Raw genomic sequence first — 18,726 nt, forward strand, 5'->3', positions numbered from 1 at the left:
TTATAAGACACACCTCTGGTGTCTTTGGGGAGAAGATAAGCAGGGATGTGAATTTTACATATCTTCCTTTAATTCTGACCCAGACAGCCCCTTTAAGTTCTGTTTACATCTTCTGGCCTAAAAATGCATCATCATCATTTCTTGAAGTCATTACTCTGAACACACCCCCAGTGCATTTCATTTTTATTATCCCCATTTTAGGAACGATTAAATGGAAGCAAAGAGCAGTTGCAATGAAGCAAATCATGAGAGGCTCTGATAGAGACAGAAGCCTGAAAGCTGGTTGAAACTGCTTTTCTGTGCCAGACTATTTTTACTGCAAGTTTATGCAGCTGTCCCCCACTTAGAGAGTCTTACAAATGAGCCCACTCTGCACTCGATCATTTTTTTGCCACCCCCTGCCCTTTTCAACTCACCTTGCCATGTCTGCCCGCATGCATACACTTGTGTTTCTTACTAAATGTCCTTCACCACATTCCTACACACCAGAGATGTTCTTGGCTTTCTGTGAACACAATTCTGATTCAGAGATCTCTTTGTTATTCTAGCCCCTATCCCATCTAAGGACAGGATGTAGGATCCCACTAAAGGGTCATAAAAGGTTGAGTAAATATATCAAATCTGTTCATATTTGTAATATTTTCAGAGGAATACATAAGATACTGGCAACAGTGATTGCTCTGGGGAGGGGGACTAAGGACTTTTTATTACACAATCATCTGTATCATTTACCTTTTACCATGTGCCAATGATACCTTGAAACGTTGTAAAATCGCATTTAATCTTTATAACAGCTTTATGTAAAACCCCTATTTTACTAAAGGGAAATAAGTATTTGCAGTTACTCATTCAGGTTTATAGAGCTGACAAATGGCCACACAGGGAGCAGAATGCAGATCTTCTGATTCCCAGAACCACAGCCTACGTTGTGTTGACTTTGAGTTTTTTCAGAGGAACCAAATTTATAAGACAGTAGCTTTGGGACTCCTTGTAAGAAACTGAATGAATCCTGTGGAATCCATCACCCGGAGTGCACCAACTCAACGATTCTTCCTCCAGCTGAGGCTCCTTGTTAAAAGCTGTTTACGCACAGCTCCGCTGGATATTGAGCCTCCCTGAAGATCTCCCCTAGGTCCTTCACTGGAACTGCAACAGTCATTCCAAGCCTGGGAAAGGTACCCTCTCCTGGTCTCTTCAGCAAACCACTTTGTCTGAATGGGGGATTTTCAGAGTCAAAGTAAAATATTGGTCAATATCTAACTTTCCTAAGCATACAGATTCTTCATTTATTTAACAATTACCTCTGAAGGGTCACTCTGAGCCAAACACTCTTCTTGAGTGTTAGAATCATAGACATGAGCAAGGTCCTTGTCCCCATAAAGCCTCCGTCCTGGTGTGAAGAGACCAGTAATAAATAAGCAAGCAAATAAATAAGGAGGACGCTGGATAATAAGTATCATGAAGAAAATTAAAATCAACTTGTGAAAGAGTGACTCGGTAGCCTTTCTGGTGACATGATATTTACCTAAATGACAAGAACATATGCCCTAGGAACTATTGTATACTCCAGCTCTCACTCAATTTCCATTCCAGTCTCCTTTCATTTACAACATAAATGGTAATCCCAGCAGTGAGAGCTGTGAGAGATCTAACCATCTTCTTAGTCTCATGCCATCATTTTAAAGAAAAGGAAAGAAGAAGCAAGAGAAGTGAAAACAGCCAGCCCTCGGCTAGTGAGTGCCTGGATGAGTAGCTCCTAACCCAGGTGCTCCTGCAAATCTGGCTTCCCTCCCTGCTAATCTTTCCAGCGTCCAGCAACTCCCTGTAGAACGCTCACCCTGGTGCCTGCCTCCCTGGAGTCACAGACACCAAATCTTCCTGGACCACAGAGTACCTACTGCAACAGTATCAAGGATCTTGAGAATGACCCTAGAGGCCAAAATAATAGTGGAAGAAAAGGTCCAACCTTTTATAGTGCAATTTCCCCTCATCCCATCCATTTGCCAGAGCTGCTTTTGGCTCCTGTGGCTCCTCCCTGCTTATGGGTGACACTCTAACAGAACTTGAGTTTGGGAGTTGCATGTATCTGTAAACCCCAAAACACTAAACATCTCTCTTCAGAAATGTTCCCTGGTTTTACCAAGTTGATATAAAAATCTTCTATTCTTCTGATTTCTCAACCCCTCTCAAAATGCTTTACAAAATGATTAACCACAGAATTTCTTTAAATAGCAAGTTCCTTCAGTACATTCGAAGTATGATCTATAAAAAGTCAATCTACACAAAGATTTTATTCCCCCCTTCAAAAAAAAATTGAAAACCCAGCTATTGTATCAAGGGCAATAGCATAAACTTGGACTCTTAATGACAGATTTTGGACTCTCATTATGTAATGAGAGTCATTCAAAATGAATGTAATCATTCATTTTGCAAAAATTTATTGAACTGCTCTACGCAATTCACTCTTCAGGCTGCTGTGAGGATAAAACCATAAGACGACGTAGCCTCTGCCCTCTGGAAGCATGCATGCACACAACTCTAACCCAAGGAGGGTGTGACAATGCAGCAACAGAAATGTGGAGTGAGGCTTCAGGGAAAGGGAGGGAGCATTACACTGCAGTCAAAGATCGGGGAAGGAGGGAATAACATTTTAACTGGGCTTTGAAGGATGCTTGTGAGTTGTATAACTGTACAATGTGTTCCAGGAAAAGGAAACATTATGACATGCTGTACAGGGGGCAACACATACAAGGGCACATTCTCAGAAAAGAAAGGAGTAGGAAATGAGGAGTAGGAAATGAGGAGGAAGAGGCAGGCCTTGGAAAGTAGACCAGAGCCAGTGCAAACATGGGTAAAATGTGGACCCAACAAGTAAATCGTAGAAACCTTGAGTGGGTTTGGGGCAGGGAAAGAATACACAGTTGTGTTTTAGGAAGCTCATTCTAGCACCCACATGTGGGGTTGATCTAAACAAAGGTTGGGTCAGGGACAAAGAGGCCTGTTTAAAAAATTATCCCATGGTTCCTGGGTCATATTTAAAGTATGGAATGACCAGGAGAGCTAGGATTGATAAATATCAGAAGGAGGGTCTGAGGGGAAAGGGTTGAGGGCCATGGGCCTCAGATACCAGCCTAAGGAAGAGATGCTGCAGGACTACGGGTGGTGTCTCTTTAAGGACAGTTATGAGATGCCTTCTGCTTGAGACTGTAATCATGAGTCCACTGCATGAAAGCCACTCCAGCTGGACGTCTTCTGAGCCATGTTTGAAGTCTCAGTTATTAATAACTTCTCTTTTGGAGATATACAGAAGTGTCTGTTATACATGAGGAGCCAGAACACTTCTGAAATCATGATGTCTTTACAGCAGCAGCAAGAAGCAGCTTGATTGGGGTGGAGAGCAGGAGTCCAGGGAACAACCATTTCTGAACAAATAATAACTCAGTGGAGGGAGGGTAACTTAATCAAGAGCATCAGGCACAACATAAGCTTTATAACTATGCCTGATGACAGCAACTATTTGATAGACTGAGGTCTCTCAAAACTCCGAGTATCAGGTTCCAGGTTCCAGTACCTGAGCCATACGTGTCTTGTTCACAAGTGGGTATTCTATAACTAACCATCCTGGGATCTCTGGGACAAGATTATGAATTTCAGGGAGTTTATCTCTGGTCTTTTTCTGGCTGTTCTTTCTAGAAATGTATAGCTTAGTTCTATAGTTTGAATTGTGAATGTCCTCCAAAGGAGGCTCCCCCACTTGCCTATCAGCTATTGGGAGATGGTGGAACCTTTAGGACCTGGGGTCTAATGGGAGGTTATTAGGTCATTGGGGCAAGGGGATATTGGAACCCGGGCCATTCCTGTCTCTCTCTGCTTCCTGGGCCCCATGAGGTGGGTGAATAGGCCTCCTCCACCACATGCTCCCTACTATGATGCCTCACCACAGGCACAAAGCAACAGGGCCAGGTGACCATGGACTGGAACCTCTGAAACCATAAGCCAAAATAAATCTTTCCTCCCTAGAGGTTGAGTTATCTCAGGTATGTTGTCACAGTGATGGAAAACTGACTAACACACTTGGTTTCCACTGGAAACCATACTGGCATTTTAAAAACCTGTTTGAGCCAATTGGCCCATGGAGTCTATGGAACTTGTCTTTAAGCAGTTTCCTAATGTATTTTCATGGAATATGACTATCACAAACATAGGGGGTCTTGTGGTCAAATAATTCAGGGAAGTGCCATATTAGATAAAATTTAAAACATTTGTTTGCTATTTGAACTTTCAAATGCTAATATGTTCTGAGATGCTCCTGGAGTGGGAAATAATAATTAGGATTTCTCAATCGTATTTATCTGCAGAACCATGTTTTAGCAAAGTGTCTCAAGGGACAAGCATCCAATAAAACATACCTGGAGAAAGATCAATGATGACATTACTCTTGGGAACATCTGTGTTTACTTAGGAATCTGAAATAATAACTAAAGCTAAATATTTATTGAGTGATCACTGTGTACCAGGCAGCTTTTCAAGTATTTTATAGGTATTAATATATTTAATCCTCATATCTGTCATATGAGTTCTATGATTATTCCTATTTTATAGTTGAGGAAATTGAGTACAGAATAGTAAAAAGACCTGCCCAAAGTCCTAAACAAATAGGATGGTGAGCAGCAGAGCCAGCCTGATGCCCACAGACATTAATTTCTAATGGTAGAATTTTAAATATTGTGATCAGCTGGCAGTGGGAGAGATTCTGAACAGAGCTGTGCATGGTAACTCTTCAATCACAGTAAATCTCTGCATGTTTGCTCATCAACTAGGCTTTATGGGCCTCTTCAGGCACTGTGTAGGACACAACTTCTGAATGGTACCACCTGTTTGGTTTCTTCACCAAATTATGTTATATTATACATATATAACCTTCCATTAAAACAGTCATGATTCAGACAGCATTGTAACCACCAGTGATAAACAGAAATGTATAAAGGAAACAATCTTTTGATGACCAAAGAAGCAGGAAAATAAAGATGCAAGTTTTGAGATCTAGTTTCTCCTGTGTTCTCCAAGTTTTGACCTCTTGTACCCTGGGTCTAGGGATGAAAACCAAGGGACTTCTTTCCTTTAACGTGTCACAAAATTTTACATCCCTACCCCTCTATTTTGCTCAAGAATTGCCAAAGACATGTCCTACCCTCTCCCACTTCCTCTCCTTGTTCAGAAGGATTATCACCAGTTTCGGGTGCATCTGATAGCCATCTTCACTGAAGGACAGATTTCTCCCTTCAAAAGTGACATTGATCAGATACCTGAAAAGATAAAATAAAAGTAGGATTAAAAACATGAAAATGGCATCCAAAAGCAAGATAGCCAGGTAGAGGGAGAGAAAGGTGGATGGAGACAGATGCAGAGAGAGAGACAGATAGATATCATCAGAATATACAGATATCATCCAAAAACTTGGTTCTCCTTAACTCCCAGGTGATTATGCAATAGAATCATCCAAGTATTCACCTATAGAAATCATATAACAAAACAGTATAATAACTTAAAATAAGGTCACCTGGTTTGAGTTCAGTCTGTAGCTATGACTTGGAGCAAATCATTTAGCATTTGTAACCTCATTTTCTCCCCCTATCTGCAGAAAGTGAGGGTAATAAAAGGTCCACCTTACTTGGTTTGTAAGGCTTAAGTGGGATAGCTAGGTTAAGCACTTACCATGGGGCCTGGTGCAAAATAAAACCTCAGTAAGTGTTAACAATTATTCATAAAAGGAGGTAGAGTAAAGCGGGTGGAGGAGGTAGAGACAAGAAAAGAAAGTGACATAGCTGGACACGGTGGCGCCTATAATTCCAGTGGCTCCGGAGGCTGAGGCAGGAGGATCTTGAGTTTAAAGCCAGCCTCAGCAAAAAGTGAGGCGCTAAGCAATTCAGTGAGATCCTGTCTCTAAATAAAATACAACATAGGGCTGGGGATGTGACTCAGTGGTTGAGTTCCCCAGCATTCAATTGCTTGTACCAAAAAAAAAAAAAAAAAAAGGGAAGAAAAGAATGTGACAAAATTCTGCTAAGAAAGATGGCATGTGGGAATTTAGGCCCTCTCCCCATTCTCTAGAAAAGCACATACTCTCTAACTCTTACTGAGGACTTGCCCAGTCTATATTTCTCAAAGTTGTGTGATGAGTCCTATTGGCACCACAGAATACATCTGAAAACCAGGGTTTTGTATTATGTGTAACGAACAGAAAATACCTGAGGGTGGGAATAGCAAAGGAGGGCATTTCAGAGTGTACTAGGGACATGAGCACAAATTAGCAGAAATTCTGGAGGTAACTGAAGTCATACCAATGAAACTGTCTTCCTCCTGGACACCTATACCCCAGCCCCTGGGTTCCTTTGCAGCTGACTGTGATCTCAAGCGCAGTTTCTTCACTGGAAATTCCCACTAGGTATCCTCAGTACAACTTCATTAATGCAATCAGCCTGATGGTAATTAATGTCCTTTTACTACACTGGCCCAAGGAATCAATAATGATTAGCTCTGTGTTCACATGACTTGCTTCTTGGGCCTGATGCTGCTTATAAGATGGGTCTCTGTTAAGAAGTCAAGGGGGCATCTTACAAGAACAATAGAAGAGGCAGCTTCAAGGTCCGTCTTTTAATGCTTCTCTTTCAATGAAACTGGGAGACTCTTGGAATCTTTCAGGTCACATTACGTTAAATGAAAAGGTCACTAGAATTCATAGCCTTTGACAACCATAAGGATGTCTAGGCAGCATGACCCATACCTTCATGGATCAGTTCTCACTTCTAGAATTTTGGGGGACTTTTTTCAGCCTGTTATTCCCTTGGTCTTGCATTGCTTCACAAATGCAATCAAGAGCACAAAAGATGCCCCCAAAGTAAAGAATCCTAGAACTTTACTACTGAAAGAGATTGTTATAATCAGGTAGCTCACCACATCTTGGAGGGGACACCACCCCTAACAACATCATAAAACCAGTCGTCTTAGCTCTTGATTACTTCCATTCATGGGGAACTTACCTTACCATACCATCCTCCACCCTCAAGCCACCATCTCACAGTTCTATCTTACTTTAAGTCAAAATCTGCTCCTTTGTAATTTTTTGATACTTTGTTCCTTTTTTAGATATTTTATAGTCTTGTTCTAATCCTTTTTCCAGATGAGAGTTCCTCATGGTATTGGAAGACATTTAGCATGTATCCCTTATAAAATCAATTTTCATTTTTAAAGAAACCCTGAGTTCATTTAAGTTGATAGATTAGGAAACAAGCACATTATTTACCCAATGTTACATTATTAATTGAAAGCAGAAGTTAGCACTTGAAGTAACGTGTCCTTTCTACCATACTATCCTTATTCTCATATGTAACATTGAGTTTAACATCCACAGTCTCCTTCCATATCTGTCATATGCTCCAATCAGCTAAGTGACACACCTTGGATCCAACTCAGGGCTCCACACAGCATCTTCTCTGTTCCTTGAACTGCTTCTCACCTCTTAGCTCAGCACTACTTCCCCAAGCCCATCACTGGTTTGAAGAAAACAATTAGGTCTCCCATCGTTTGGAACAATCCCAACACCCAACCTAAAGCCCTGTAGAATTCTTTCTAAGGAATACAATTACAAAACCACAAAACAGAGTATTTTAAACTAACAAAGTAGAATTTAAGCACCCAGCATCAGTAACTTGGAAAATAGGTTCTTACCATGACAATATTGGATTACCGAGAATAATTATTAGAAGTCTTCAGAAGAAGATGAAACACACAAAATAGTTTAGTCCCATCTCTTTTGCTGAATGAAGGAAGAAAGGAGAAAGAGAGAGAGAAAGGAAAGACAAGAAAGAAGCAAAGGAGTAAAATAAATTACTTGGCTTGAGCACCCATTTTTCTACCAGATATGACTCTGACTTTTGACTTTATCTAAAACACCATTAAAAATACTTAAAGAAAATTTCCATTTCAGAGGGCGATTATAAAATAGAAGTCCTAGAAATAATTCAACTAACAATCTGCATGAATGGAATAAGCATATAGCCTCTCAAGATGACTCCTTTGAAGGGGACATCCTTGAATGGGGTATATAAGATGAGAAATTTGAACTTTCCAGAGATGAACCACACTCATGGGCAATGTAACTGGCTTGTAGTTAAATTTCTCTGGTTATTCTTGCTCCAGATCCTCCCAATTTTCTTTAGGAACTGTTTTCCTTCTAGAGTAATCACCCTTTTCCTACTGTGAAAGTTAATTTGATCTACCTAATATCTAAGCACTTCTCAGATATTTCACATTTATCAACAATGTTAATAAAATTTTGACAGTATACAGAATATTCTTCTCCAAAGTATTTTTAATCATTTATATCCTTCAGCAGTGTATATATATATATATATTAATCATTCACATTGTGTTTTTCTAAGTAATTCCCTGTGGTGTGACACCATTTAGCTATTAGTGAGGAGTTTGCAAAATATACACCATCCTTGAGCAAGGATCCTCTGTGAGTAGCAGAACAAATTAATCCACTCAGTGAAGTGAAGACTGTGGGGGGAAAAAGGGTGTGTGTGTGTGTGTGTGTGTGTGTGTGTGTGTGGTTCCCTTCTAAACATGTGACCTTGGCACCAAACCCTCAGTTATTCCTCTTTAAAATGGAAGACATGGTTTTACCCCCAGTTTCTCAGGGCAGACTGTTGTAATGAACAAATGAAATAGTGGAAAGGAAAATTATATACAATGTTATACAAATATATAACAGGGAGCATTAAAAGAATAGGTGAGCATGATTTAAATACTTAGAACTAAGAAACTTGCTAAATTTTGAAACTCAGTGAATAAAAATAGGAATAAACTACATTTTAACAAGACCAACCTATCAACAGAATACATCTGAGGAATAGAGTTTGGATTGCATATGTGGAGGATAAACTAGATCAAATGGTCATATTAATCAACTTAACTTTCTATAAGACCTGAAAATATTCAACTACCATTGCCTCTTGCAATACTTTATCAATTTTGAATATCAGTTAAAACCTCATAGCTTTTGTATGTAAATCCTGGGTAAAGGATTAAACTATAATTAAGATTAAAGGATCCTATAGACAATCTACTTTTCTAGCAACATGTCACCCTCAAGTGCACAGTCTGAAATCCTAGCTTCAAGTGGGAAATTCAAAAGTTTTCCCCATAAGACCCCTGCACACCCTAATAATTTGACATAGTTTAAAAAACTGCTTGATTTGTCTCTAGTATGTAGTTTGACACCTAAGAAATCTGAGGGCTTGTCTCATAAAGTTCCTTTTTTTTTTTTTTTTTTTTTTTTTGGTGGTGGAGCTGGGGATTGAACCCAGGGCCTTACTCATGTGAGGCACATACTCTACCAGCTAAGCTATATCCCCAGCCCCAGTAAAGTTCTAATACAGAATACAGAATCTCAGATTGCTAGAACTAGTAGAAAAAAATAGAAAGTCTACACTGAACTTCCTTATTGTAGAGAGGAGGTCCCAAGATACTAAATGACTTTTTCCCAAGTGACCTTCCCACTCAGGACTGGAGCTCAAGACTTGATTCTCAGTTCAGGGTCTTTTGTCATGCCATCAACAACTGAAGTGAAATCAGTTTCTCAAAGACTCTGGTGTGCATTCTAGTATTCTCATGTCACATGTCATGGCCTGGACCACAGAGGCCCCTAATGCAGACTGAAGAAAGCAAAATCCTTCTCCTTTCCTGCTTGCCTCCTTGTTGAGAAAGAGCCTCAGAATCCTGATGGGCTCAGAGCCAACACATTTGTTTTATATGGCCAAAGTCACACTCCAATGCGTTTAATGAGGTCGAGCTGAGGTTAACAAGCCCTTGTGCCTCTGCGACTTTGGCCATGTCACGTAGAGCTCATCCGCTGCACCATACTGATGCTTAAGGCAATGATGGAGCAGCATGCCCTGTGTGGGAGGCACTTGAAGACACCCTACCAGAATGTTCTCAGCAAACCAAGAGTCCTGACACTGCAATACATTTCTTCTTTCCATATTTTCACAAAGCATTGATTTTTCTTTAGAAAAAATTAACAGTCATTGGTGTAGTAGTAACGGGAGACATGGCATCTCATCTCATCTAATACTTTTACTTTGGCAGATGATGTCCAGAAAACTTCTGTGGCTTTATCAAGATGGGAAGATAGGACCAGGAACAGGGTCCTGATGTTCTCAACCCTAGGCCATGCATTCACCGTCATGCCTTAAAATGATGGCAAATTTCCAGAGCTCTCATTTCAATTCTATAGTCACTGAAAGTAATGTGAAAAGGAAGTGCAGTTCTAGGCAGGGGTGTTGAATTTTTGACTCCTAGTTTCTAATATTTTGGCTCTGAAAATCTATAACTCGAACCTTGTGTCACTAGTATGTCTTTACCTCTAAAGCCTGTGGCTCCTCAACTATTGAATACACTGATTCTTAACCATTTTGGCTTGACTGGTGTTGGGAGCTACAGGGAGACTCTTTCAATGTTTTTTTTAATCTACATTTCTTTTCCTCTTTTAAATTATTTTTTACTGTGTATATTTGAGGTATACAATATAATATTATGTGACACATATAGATCATAAAAAGTTTACTGTAGTGTAGCAAATTAACATGTCCATCATCTCTCATTTCACCTGATTAATACTGTGGCTATTATGTAATGGCACCCTTACCATCTGAACAGCAAGACCACAAATCTTTCAAAGTCTTTCAAAAGAGTGGAATATCCTCTTAGAATTTACTAGTACTTATACCCATTTTTCTCTAGAAGTAGTAGAAACAATTTCTCATAGGATTAGAAACAGTGGACCTTAAAACTTTTAATTTTAAAAAGTTACCTAAATAGAGACCAGTATTAAAGGAAAGAGGCAAAGATATTTACAAATTAGATGTTCAATGTTATGGTTTGAATAGAACCAATAAAAATTTCTGAATATTTCCTAACTTAGAAATTCATAATTATCAGAATAAATCCAAAAGGTCAACCCAGTATAATGTGCTCAATGTGACAGGTCATGGTCTGTGAATAATTGTCTTCTGGGTTTAGTGATGGATTCTTCTGGGATCAAACCCAGGAGACTGTTCCCATTAGAAAGATATCCTACATTCAAATGAATGAAAAAGTCTAGACAACGCCCCAAAATGCTGCTAGAAAGAAAATAAGGAGAAACAAGCAAACAAAAAAGAAAAAAGGAAAGAAATACTGTTGTATTACACACACAGCAATGTAACAAGGTGTTTAAGAGCCAGGATGCTGCAGTCAGACTACCTCTGCTCAAAAACTGGATGCACCGGTGCCTAAGCTGGGTGACAATCTTTTGAAAGTGCATGGATTATTTAGTATTGTCAACAATGGTCTCTTTAGGGAAAAGGGATTTGAAGAGATTAAGTTGCCTTGGAGATACAATGTCGTATACAAAAATATTAAGTCATGCAGTGGACAAAATAATTAGAAAAAAAAACCAGTTTTATAACCTATCTTTTTCCCTTATTTAGGCAAAAAGCTACCTAACAGTGAACTTCAGGAAAAAACTAATTTAAAGGGAAGATCATAACATTAACTTAAAATTACTCAAGACAGGTTAAAAATAGTTTTTCTTCTAATGAAGTAATGGTGTTTATGTCATTGATTTATTTTGCAAACAATTCTTCACAAATAGTGAAGTGCTCAATTTGAATGAGACCATATCTAAGATATCTAAATTCTAAACGTGTGGTGTTAGGCTAATGAGATATTAAAGTATCTTGACAACTGGTTGCCCTACTACTAGTGGTGAGGAATGTGCTTCAGTCCTTTTGCAGTTTGGGCCGCACCACATTCATTTGAGGATATGTGGTGATGTGTTCGTTAACCATGTATTCCAAAGGGAAAGTCTTTTCACACTCCAGGGTCTAACAGTGAAGCATTTCTGAGAGCTACCACCTGGATTCTGTTTTGCAACTGAATGCTATGTATTTAGCTTTATCTGAAAGTAAAGAAAATAGAGGAGGAGTGTTGAGGTTCACCCAACAATCTTTGCTTATATATAAGAAGGTGGAGAACATTAACTTCCCTCCGGAAAGATTTGACCAATTGCCAAATCAGTAAGAAGTCTGAGTGGCTCTCCCACCACCTATCATGGACTCTTAATTACCCATATATACATTTTCACCAATTGGGGGTCAATGTGGCAAGACCTGGCCATAAGTAAATCCAGTTCTCCTCTGTATTTACTTATGGGTCCATCTAGGATCAAACCTAGGAGCTTGTTCTCATTAGTAAGATATCCTATACTCAATTGAATGGAAAGGTCTGGACAATGTCCCCAAATTCATAGTAGTGAGAGATGAATAGAAAGAAAATATAAAGGAGAAATGGAATAAGTGATGAGGGAAAGAATATAGAATGTATAAAACACACACACACAAACACACACACACACACACACCTCAAAAGGCAGTGTAACAAGATGTTTAAAAACACAGAAGTCACTTGACCTCTGTTTAAATCCTAGATCTGCCAATTTTGAAGTTGTGTGATCTTGCAAGTTATTTAACATCTCTTTGCCTCAGTTTATTCATCATTAAAAATGTGAATAGGAATAGTACCTATTTTAAAAGATTATTATGAGGATTAATAATTCAATATTACTTAAAGGAGTTAGCACTGTCTCTGTTACAGAGAGAACATTATGCATTTGCTGCTGTTATCATTGTTATTGACTTTTTAAAATATTGCCTGGAATGTCAGAAAATTTGGTCTTTACATGGACTTTGACATTGAAAGCTGAACACACTGAGACCTGGAGAGATGCTGCATGCTATGGACAGTCAAGTTCAGGACCTGGGTCTCTCAAATCCCAGATCTATGCTTTTCTACAGCACCACCAGGTAGTACATTTCCTCCCATTCCTATAATATCTCAAGCTACTAAGGTGTGAGCACATTCACTTTTCCCTATATGATTGGTTAACCCCTGGCAGGTATTTTGCAGTGGAGAACCACTTAATCATGCTATATGAAGTTCACTTTCTGAGGAAGGCAAAAGATGAGCTCATATTTCCAAAATTTTAGTCTAGAATAAATGATTTCTCAAAATGATCCCATCCTGACCTCCCATAGCCTTACTTTGAACACTGTGTAATTCTCTTTAAAATCCCTTTAGAGGCCTGCTTTTGGGTGCAGGTGCAACACTTCCTTTTTTTCCCTCTAATTTTTTAAAAAATCATTTCTTCTTCTTTAGATACACATGACAGTAGAGTGTATTTTGACATATTATACATGGTGTATAACATTCTAATTAGGATCCATTCTTGTGGTTGTACATCATGTGGAGTTTCACTAGTCATGTATCCATATGTGAACATAGGAAAGTTACGTCCAATTCATTCTACTGTCTTTCTAATCCTATCCCTTCTCCCTTCCCTTCATTCCCCTTTGTCTAATCCACTGAACTTCTATTCCTGCCCCCATTATGTGTTAGCATCCGCATATCAGAGGATTTGTGGGATTAGCTTATTTCACTTAGCATGATATTCTCCAGTTCCATCCATTTACCAGCAAATGCCATAAATTCTTTTTTTATGGCTGAGTAATAGTCCATTGTGTTTATATACCACATTTTCTTTATCCATTCATCTGTTGAGGGGCACCTAGGTTGGTTCCATAGCTTAACTATTGAGAATTGAGCTGCTATTAAAATTGATGCAGCTGCATCACTGCTGTATGCTGATTTTAAGTCCTTTGGGTATATGCTGAGGAATGGGATATCTGGGTCAAACTGTGGTTCCATTCCAAGTTTTCTGAGGAATCTCCATACTGCTTTCCAGAGTGGTTCAGGTGCAACACTTCTTAGGGAACTAGCAATGCCATCTTTTGATGCTAATTCATCAAATAATCAGCATATCAAAGCTGCTTCTCATTTAGTTTTGTGCACAGAACTTAGCAGTGAAAAAGGAATCCTCCTTGTTCTCATGCTCAGGACTCCTAGTACTTCTCTGGCTGAGACCACACTTAGATACTATGGGAAAACCAGGCTTACTAGAGGTAATGCGAAAGCTAGAACTTCTAGTGGGAAGGAACCAAATAACTTCAGGGTAATGGCAATGTTATTGTTTCAGTTTTTTTTTTCCTTTTAGCTCATATTTCCATGCTATCCATGAATTAAAATCCCCCACTTTCATTAAAAAAAATTTAAATGAAATTCCTTTCCTCTCCCACAGAAAAGGAAAGGAGCCCAGCATACCCCATCAAAATTTAGTAGTAGAACCTTCCCTAGAGAAGATACTAAGTCAAAGACTAGATGATCCCTTAGGGCATTGCTATGTCTTTGTTATGCCTAGTAATGACTTTAAGGTGAAGACCTACCTTTTTAACACTCATGGTAGTCATGCACAGGCAATACTCCTCAGGGGTAGGCCAAAACGGGACCAACAACAATGGGCAGAGATTTCTCTCGAATATTGTTTTGACCAGAAACCTTTTTCTTCCTGCCAACTTTTAGATAAACTGACAGAAACCTTGAGCATATATACCCACGGCCAAGGATCCAAAGTGACCTGGGCAAAGAAAGAGGAGTCTTTTTCTTTTGACCTCCAATTTGTTCTTCCCTCTTCAGGAGACTCTCTCTACTCTCCTACAATTTCAGTTATCAGTAAAATCAACACACTGGAAATACCAGAGTTTCTACCCTCTCTGCAGCTACCATATTCTTCTTTTCATCATTCCTTCTACTAGCTCTACTAATGTGGGGGCAAAAGAGGTTGAATGAATTTATAATGAATTAGTGATGGATTCAATCACAGGGATTATAGTAGTGATTTTGAGGAATTGTCACTCGTGGAAAAGGGTTATAATTTAGATTTCCAGTAACGTTTACCAGAAATCTTCAAGTAGAGATTTCCAGAAGCAATTATGAGATGAGGATCAATGGGGGAGAATGTTCCAAGAGCATGGAAAGGGTTTCCATCAGACAGAGGACTCAAGATGCCTGGGTGAAGGTTATGTCTTTAGGTGACATGGACAACTTATAATTATATCATGCTATAGATGCGAGTCAGAGAGAGTGGTGAAGGCTGTTGAGTCATTTGAAAACACATCTCTGACTTAGAAAACCTACTTACATGGCAAGTACTCACTAGTAGAAATCCTGGGTTAAACCCCCAGCACTGCAAAAAACAACAAAAAAGAACAAAACAAAACAAACAAACAACAACAACGACAAAAACAAACAAACAAACAAACAAAAAACAAAAACAAAAAACAAACACACACACACACACACCTATCCATGAACCATACCTTCCATGGGAGTAAACTCCTATCACACAGAGAACAAAATGATTTCTTAAGTCTGGGATCCAAGGAAAGACAAGGACAGCAAAAGAGATGCAAAGTGGAATATAAGATGGAATGAAGAAAATGAAATGTCAGGAAGGTGAGTTAACAGTAAGGAGTGTGTTAACCTGGTTTCTATAGCAGGGTCTGGGGAATGACTTTTGGGATACTGTTCAGTGAGAGAACCCTAAGGGTAGAGCTGGTGTTAGAAGCCCGGGAAATTTATACTAGTTAGCGAAAAGGATATCAAGAATCTGAAAACTGTGAAACCAATTACACATAGTCAAGGAGAATACACCAAAATGGAAACCATAATGCAGGGACAGGTCAAAGGTTATCAGTCAACCCCAGGTCTTCTGTGTCTAGAGTTTCTGTAAGTATTGCTCTAAATCATAGTACATTACCCAGATCAGATTAGAATAGAGAGGTAAGGGGAAGATCAAACTTATTTACTTACTTACTGAAAGACACCCATTGATCTTTTCCAATATTCTAAAATGGATGACCCATGAGTCAGAGTTTCAAGCAAAATGAGGGCAAGAGTTTATCTGAATCAACCCGGTGAGCCTGTCTCCTCATCCTCAAGAAGACAGCACCATGCACCCCTACGGCATCTTCACAGGGAAGCTAAAAGAAACATGTAATCATGGCTCCCTGCTGTAACCGTGTGGGGGCTAGAACTGCTGTTTCTTCTTTGTCAGGGGATCCTAGCTCTTTCTCTCCCTCTGTAGGTTGATGTTTCCATGGAAACATGCTCTTTAATGCTTCTGAAATTACTGTGCATTTATGCCATTAACTCTTTGTTGGCTACAGCAGATCCCAAAGAGATTTCAGCCCCTCTGAAAAGAAATTCCATTCTCTACTTCTTCCTACTGCAAACTTTTTTTAAAAAAAGGGTAACTGACATTTGATGCCCTTATTTCCTCACCAGACACCACTCCTTAACTCTTGCAATTTTGCCTTTGCCTCTCTCATTCTACCAAAGCCTCTTATGATGTCATCAATAATCAAAGCAAGGTCAACAAAAATAAAATTAGCAGTCTTTGCTTTGTATCCTTCCCCTTGATACTGTACAACTTCCAACAGTTGACACTCCCCAATTTTTTTTTTTTTTAGCAATTCTCCTTTCCTTTGCATATTTGTTGCTTACAGTGAGATAACATCTTGGTTTTCTTTATATATCTCAAGCCAGTCTCCCTCCCTTTTCACTTATTTTCATTTGAACTCCCTAGCTTGAAGGCACCCCGCGACTCGGGTTTGAGCCTATGCTCTCCCTGAGACTCATGTGCAGCCATTGCATCAGCAATCCCACAACATCAAGGCTTCTGAAATCTCTATCACAGGCCCTATCTTTTTCCAGACTTTCAGTTCAACATTTGGGATTGGACTTCTTTACATGAGTGTTTTGCTATCAAGTCAAACCTACTAGGACTAAGTAAGTGCAAGACCGGTTCCTCTGTCTTTTAGCAATGAGACCCCCAACCTTACAGCTTTATAATTCTGGTACAACTTTGATGTCTCTTTTCTCTGTTATAATTTCATCTTTATCACATTAATGTAAAGGAGAAGAAGCTGATTGCTCTTAGGAACTGCATTCCCAGAACCAATCAAATCAGTTGAAAAATCAACTAGAGTTTAGCATTTTGTACACAATATACTGATTGACAGTTTTTTCCTTTTCAACACACAGTTTCAGGGGTTTTGTCTCCCCAAGGTAAATCAGTCTCATAGCCTTCTAACACATAAGTGAAATTGCTTGGAAGTCGCATTTCTGCTCTGGCTGCTCAGTTTTAAAAAAATCCAGCAATGCTATCATTTATTGAACACATGCCAAGCTCTGTTCTGGATGCTTTATATTATTTTAAATTCTCACAGCAATTCTACAAAATAATAGCATATATTATATAGGATTATATAATAGCTATATTATAATGAAGCCCCAAGGCTGTTGGCACAGGGAGCTGAACTCTTCTACTTACGAGTGATTCTGAAGCTCAGGCCCTTTCCACAGCCTTACACTAAAATAATATTGTCAAAAGAAGCAATGGTGGGAGAAGAAGGAAACAAAGAAACCACGAAATTCTAACATGGTAGAACTAAAATCCAAACCCAGACCCGAAGGTCTCCACAGTCAGGACTCTTAATCATTATTTGTACTACCGACCAGAAGCCCATCAGGTGCTTTTAACTGTCCCTCATGCAGCACCATAAAGGGAGCCTATAGGGAGCAGAACAAAACACACAGGCTCTCCGCAGCCCGGAGAAAGACTGGAGGCACATAGCTGGTCAGGAGATGCATTCATGGAATAATAAGAGAACTCTGTTCTCTAGGGGCTGTCAATCTGTCATATTTCACAAGCACTAACCCAAAAAAGGGAAGAAATGGAATTAATTTGCCTTAAAAGAAAACAGAAGACAAACCACAAAGCAGTAAGCTTGACTGGACTTATTGAGGAATTAATTCTCAGATCACGCTCTGGGAGGAAATCAGTTATGAAGTCTAGGACTGTATTCTTGGATTTCTTGTTAGAGAAAGACAACAAAAGCTAGAATATTTATTTGGCTCAGTTAAGATTGGAAAAAAAGTTTATTGTGGCTTGGCACAGAGTGTCCAAGTTCTCATTGGACTTAAAAATACAATATTACATATTTCTTTGGGGCTATAATCAACTCTCGCTTATCCTCAATAAGGGAGGCAGAACCACACTTGTGATCCGGACAGCCAGACACATGGGCACTTCTTAGTATTCCTCCTGCTGGATGGGGTTGCTGTAGAATATGCTCTTTCCTTTGGAAATGTTCTTTCTAGGTCCTATCATGCTGCATTATCTTGGTTCTCTTTCTTTATCAGCAATTGCTCCTTCTTGGCCTCCTTTAATGGCTGCTGTGGTTTATCTTTTCCCTTGTTATGTGGTTAAATACTTACTTACTTTGAGATAATTCAGTTCAGACTCTCATGGAGGTGTCAGCCATTCTTATGCCACCAACTCTTCTCCATGGCTGAGTCCCAGGTGCACTCCTGCGGTCCTGACTTCTCATCCCCCATTTGGGACCCTTTCCAGTCATTTCCACTTGCATTTCCCTGTTACAAACTTGTCACGCCTGAGAATTGCTTTATCTTCAAATTTTCTGAATTTCAAATTCTTCTTTTTCAGTGATTTAATGTTTATAAAGCACTTGGAAAGGTGGCCGGCACATGGTAGGCATTGGTAAATATTAATTAGCTTTATTTCTGTAGTCCTGACTTCATCCTTTTCTTAATTACTCATGGCTGATGAGTCTCTAGAAACTTTCCTTTCTTTCAAAATGCTTCTCGCTTTTGTCTTCAACTTTCCAGGTCTCCAATACTCGTTCTACCAGAGCTTTATCATCT

At 39.3% G+C, this 18,726-nt stretch overlaps 1 protein-coding gene across 1 annotated transcript in view; it reads right to left on the bottom strand.

Moving 5' to 3' along the window:
• Grin2b (glutamate ionotropic receptor NMDA type subunit 2B) overlaps positions 1-18,726 on the bottom strand; it is a 413,750-nt gene that overhangs the window by 120,634 nt on the left and 274,390 nt on the right. Inside the window, exon 6 of the mRNA XM_015498186.2 lies at positions 5,192-5,306. Within this exon, the coding sequence (XP_015353672.1) occupies positions 5,192-5,306 (115 nt within the window). The remainder of the gene's footprint in view (positions 1-5,191; positions 5,307-18,726) is intronic.

Source organism: Marmota marmota, unplaced genomic scaffold (genome assembly GCF_001458135.2).
Source record: "Marmota marmota marmota unplaced genomic scaffold, marMar, whole genome shotgun sequence".
Taxonomy (NCBI): domain Eukaryota; kingdom Metazoa; phylum Chordata; class Mammalia; order Rodentia; family Sciuridae; genus Marmota; species Marmota marmota.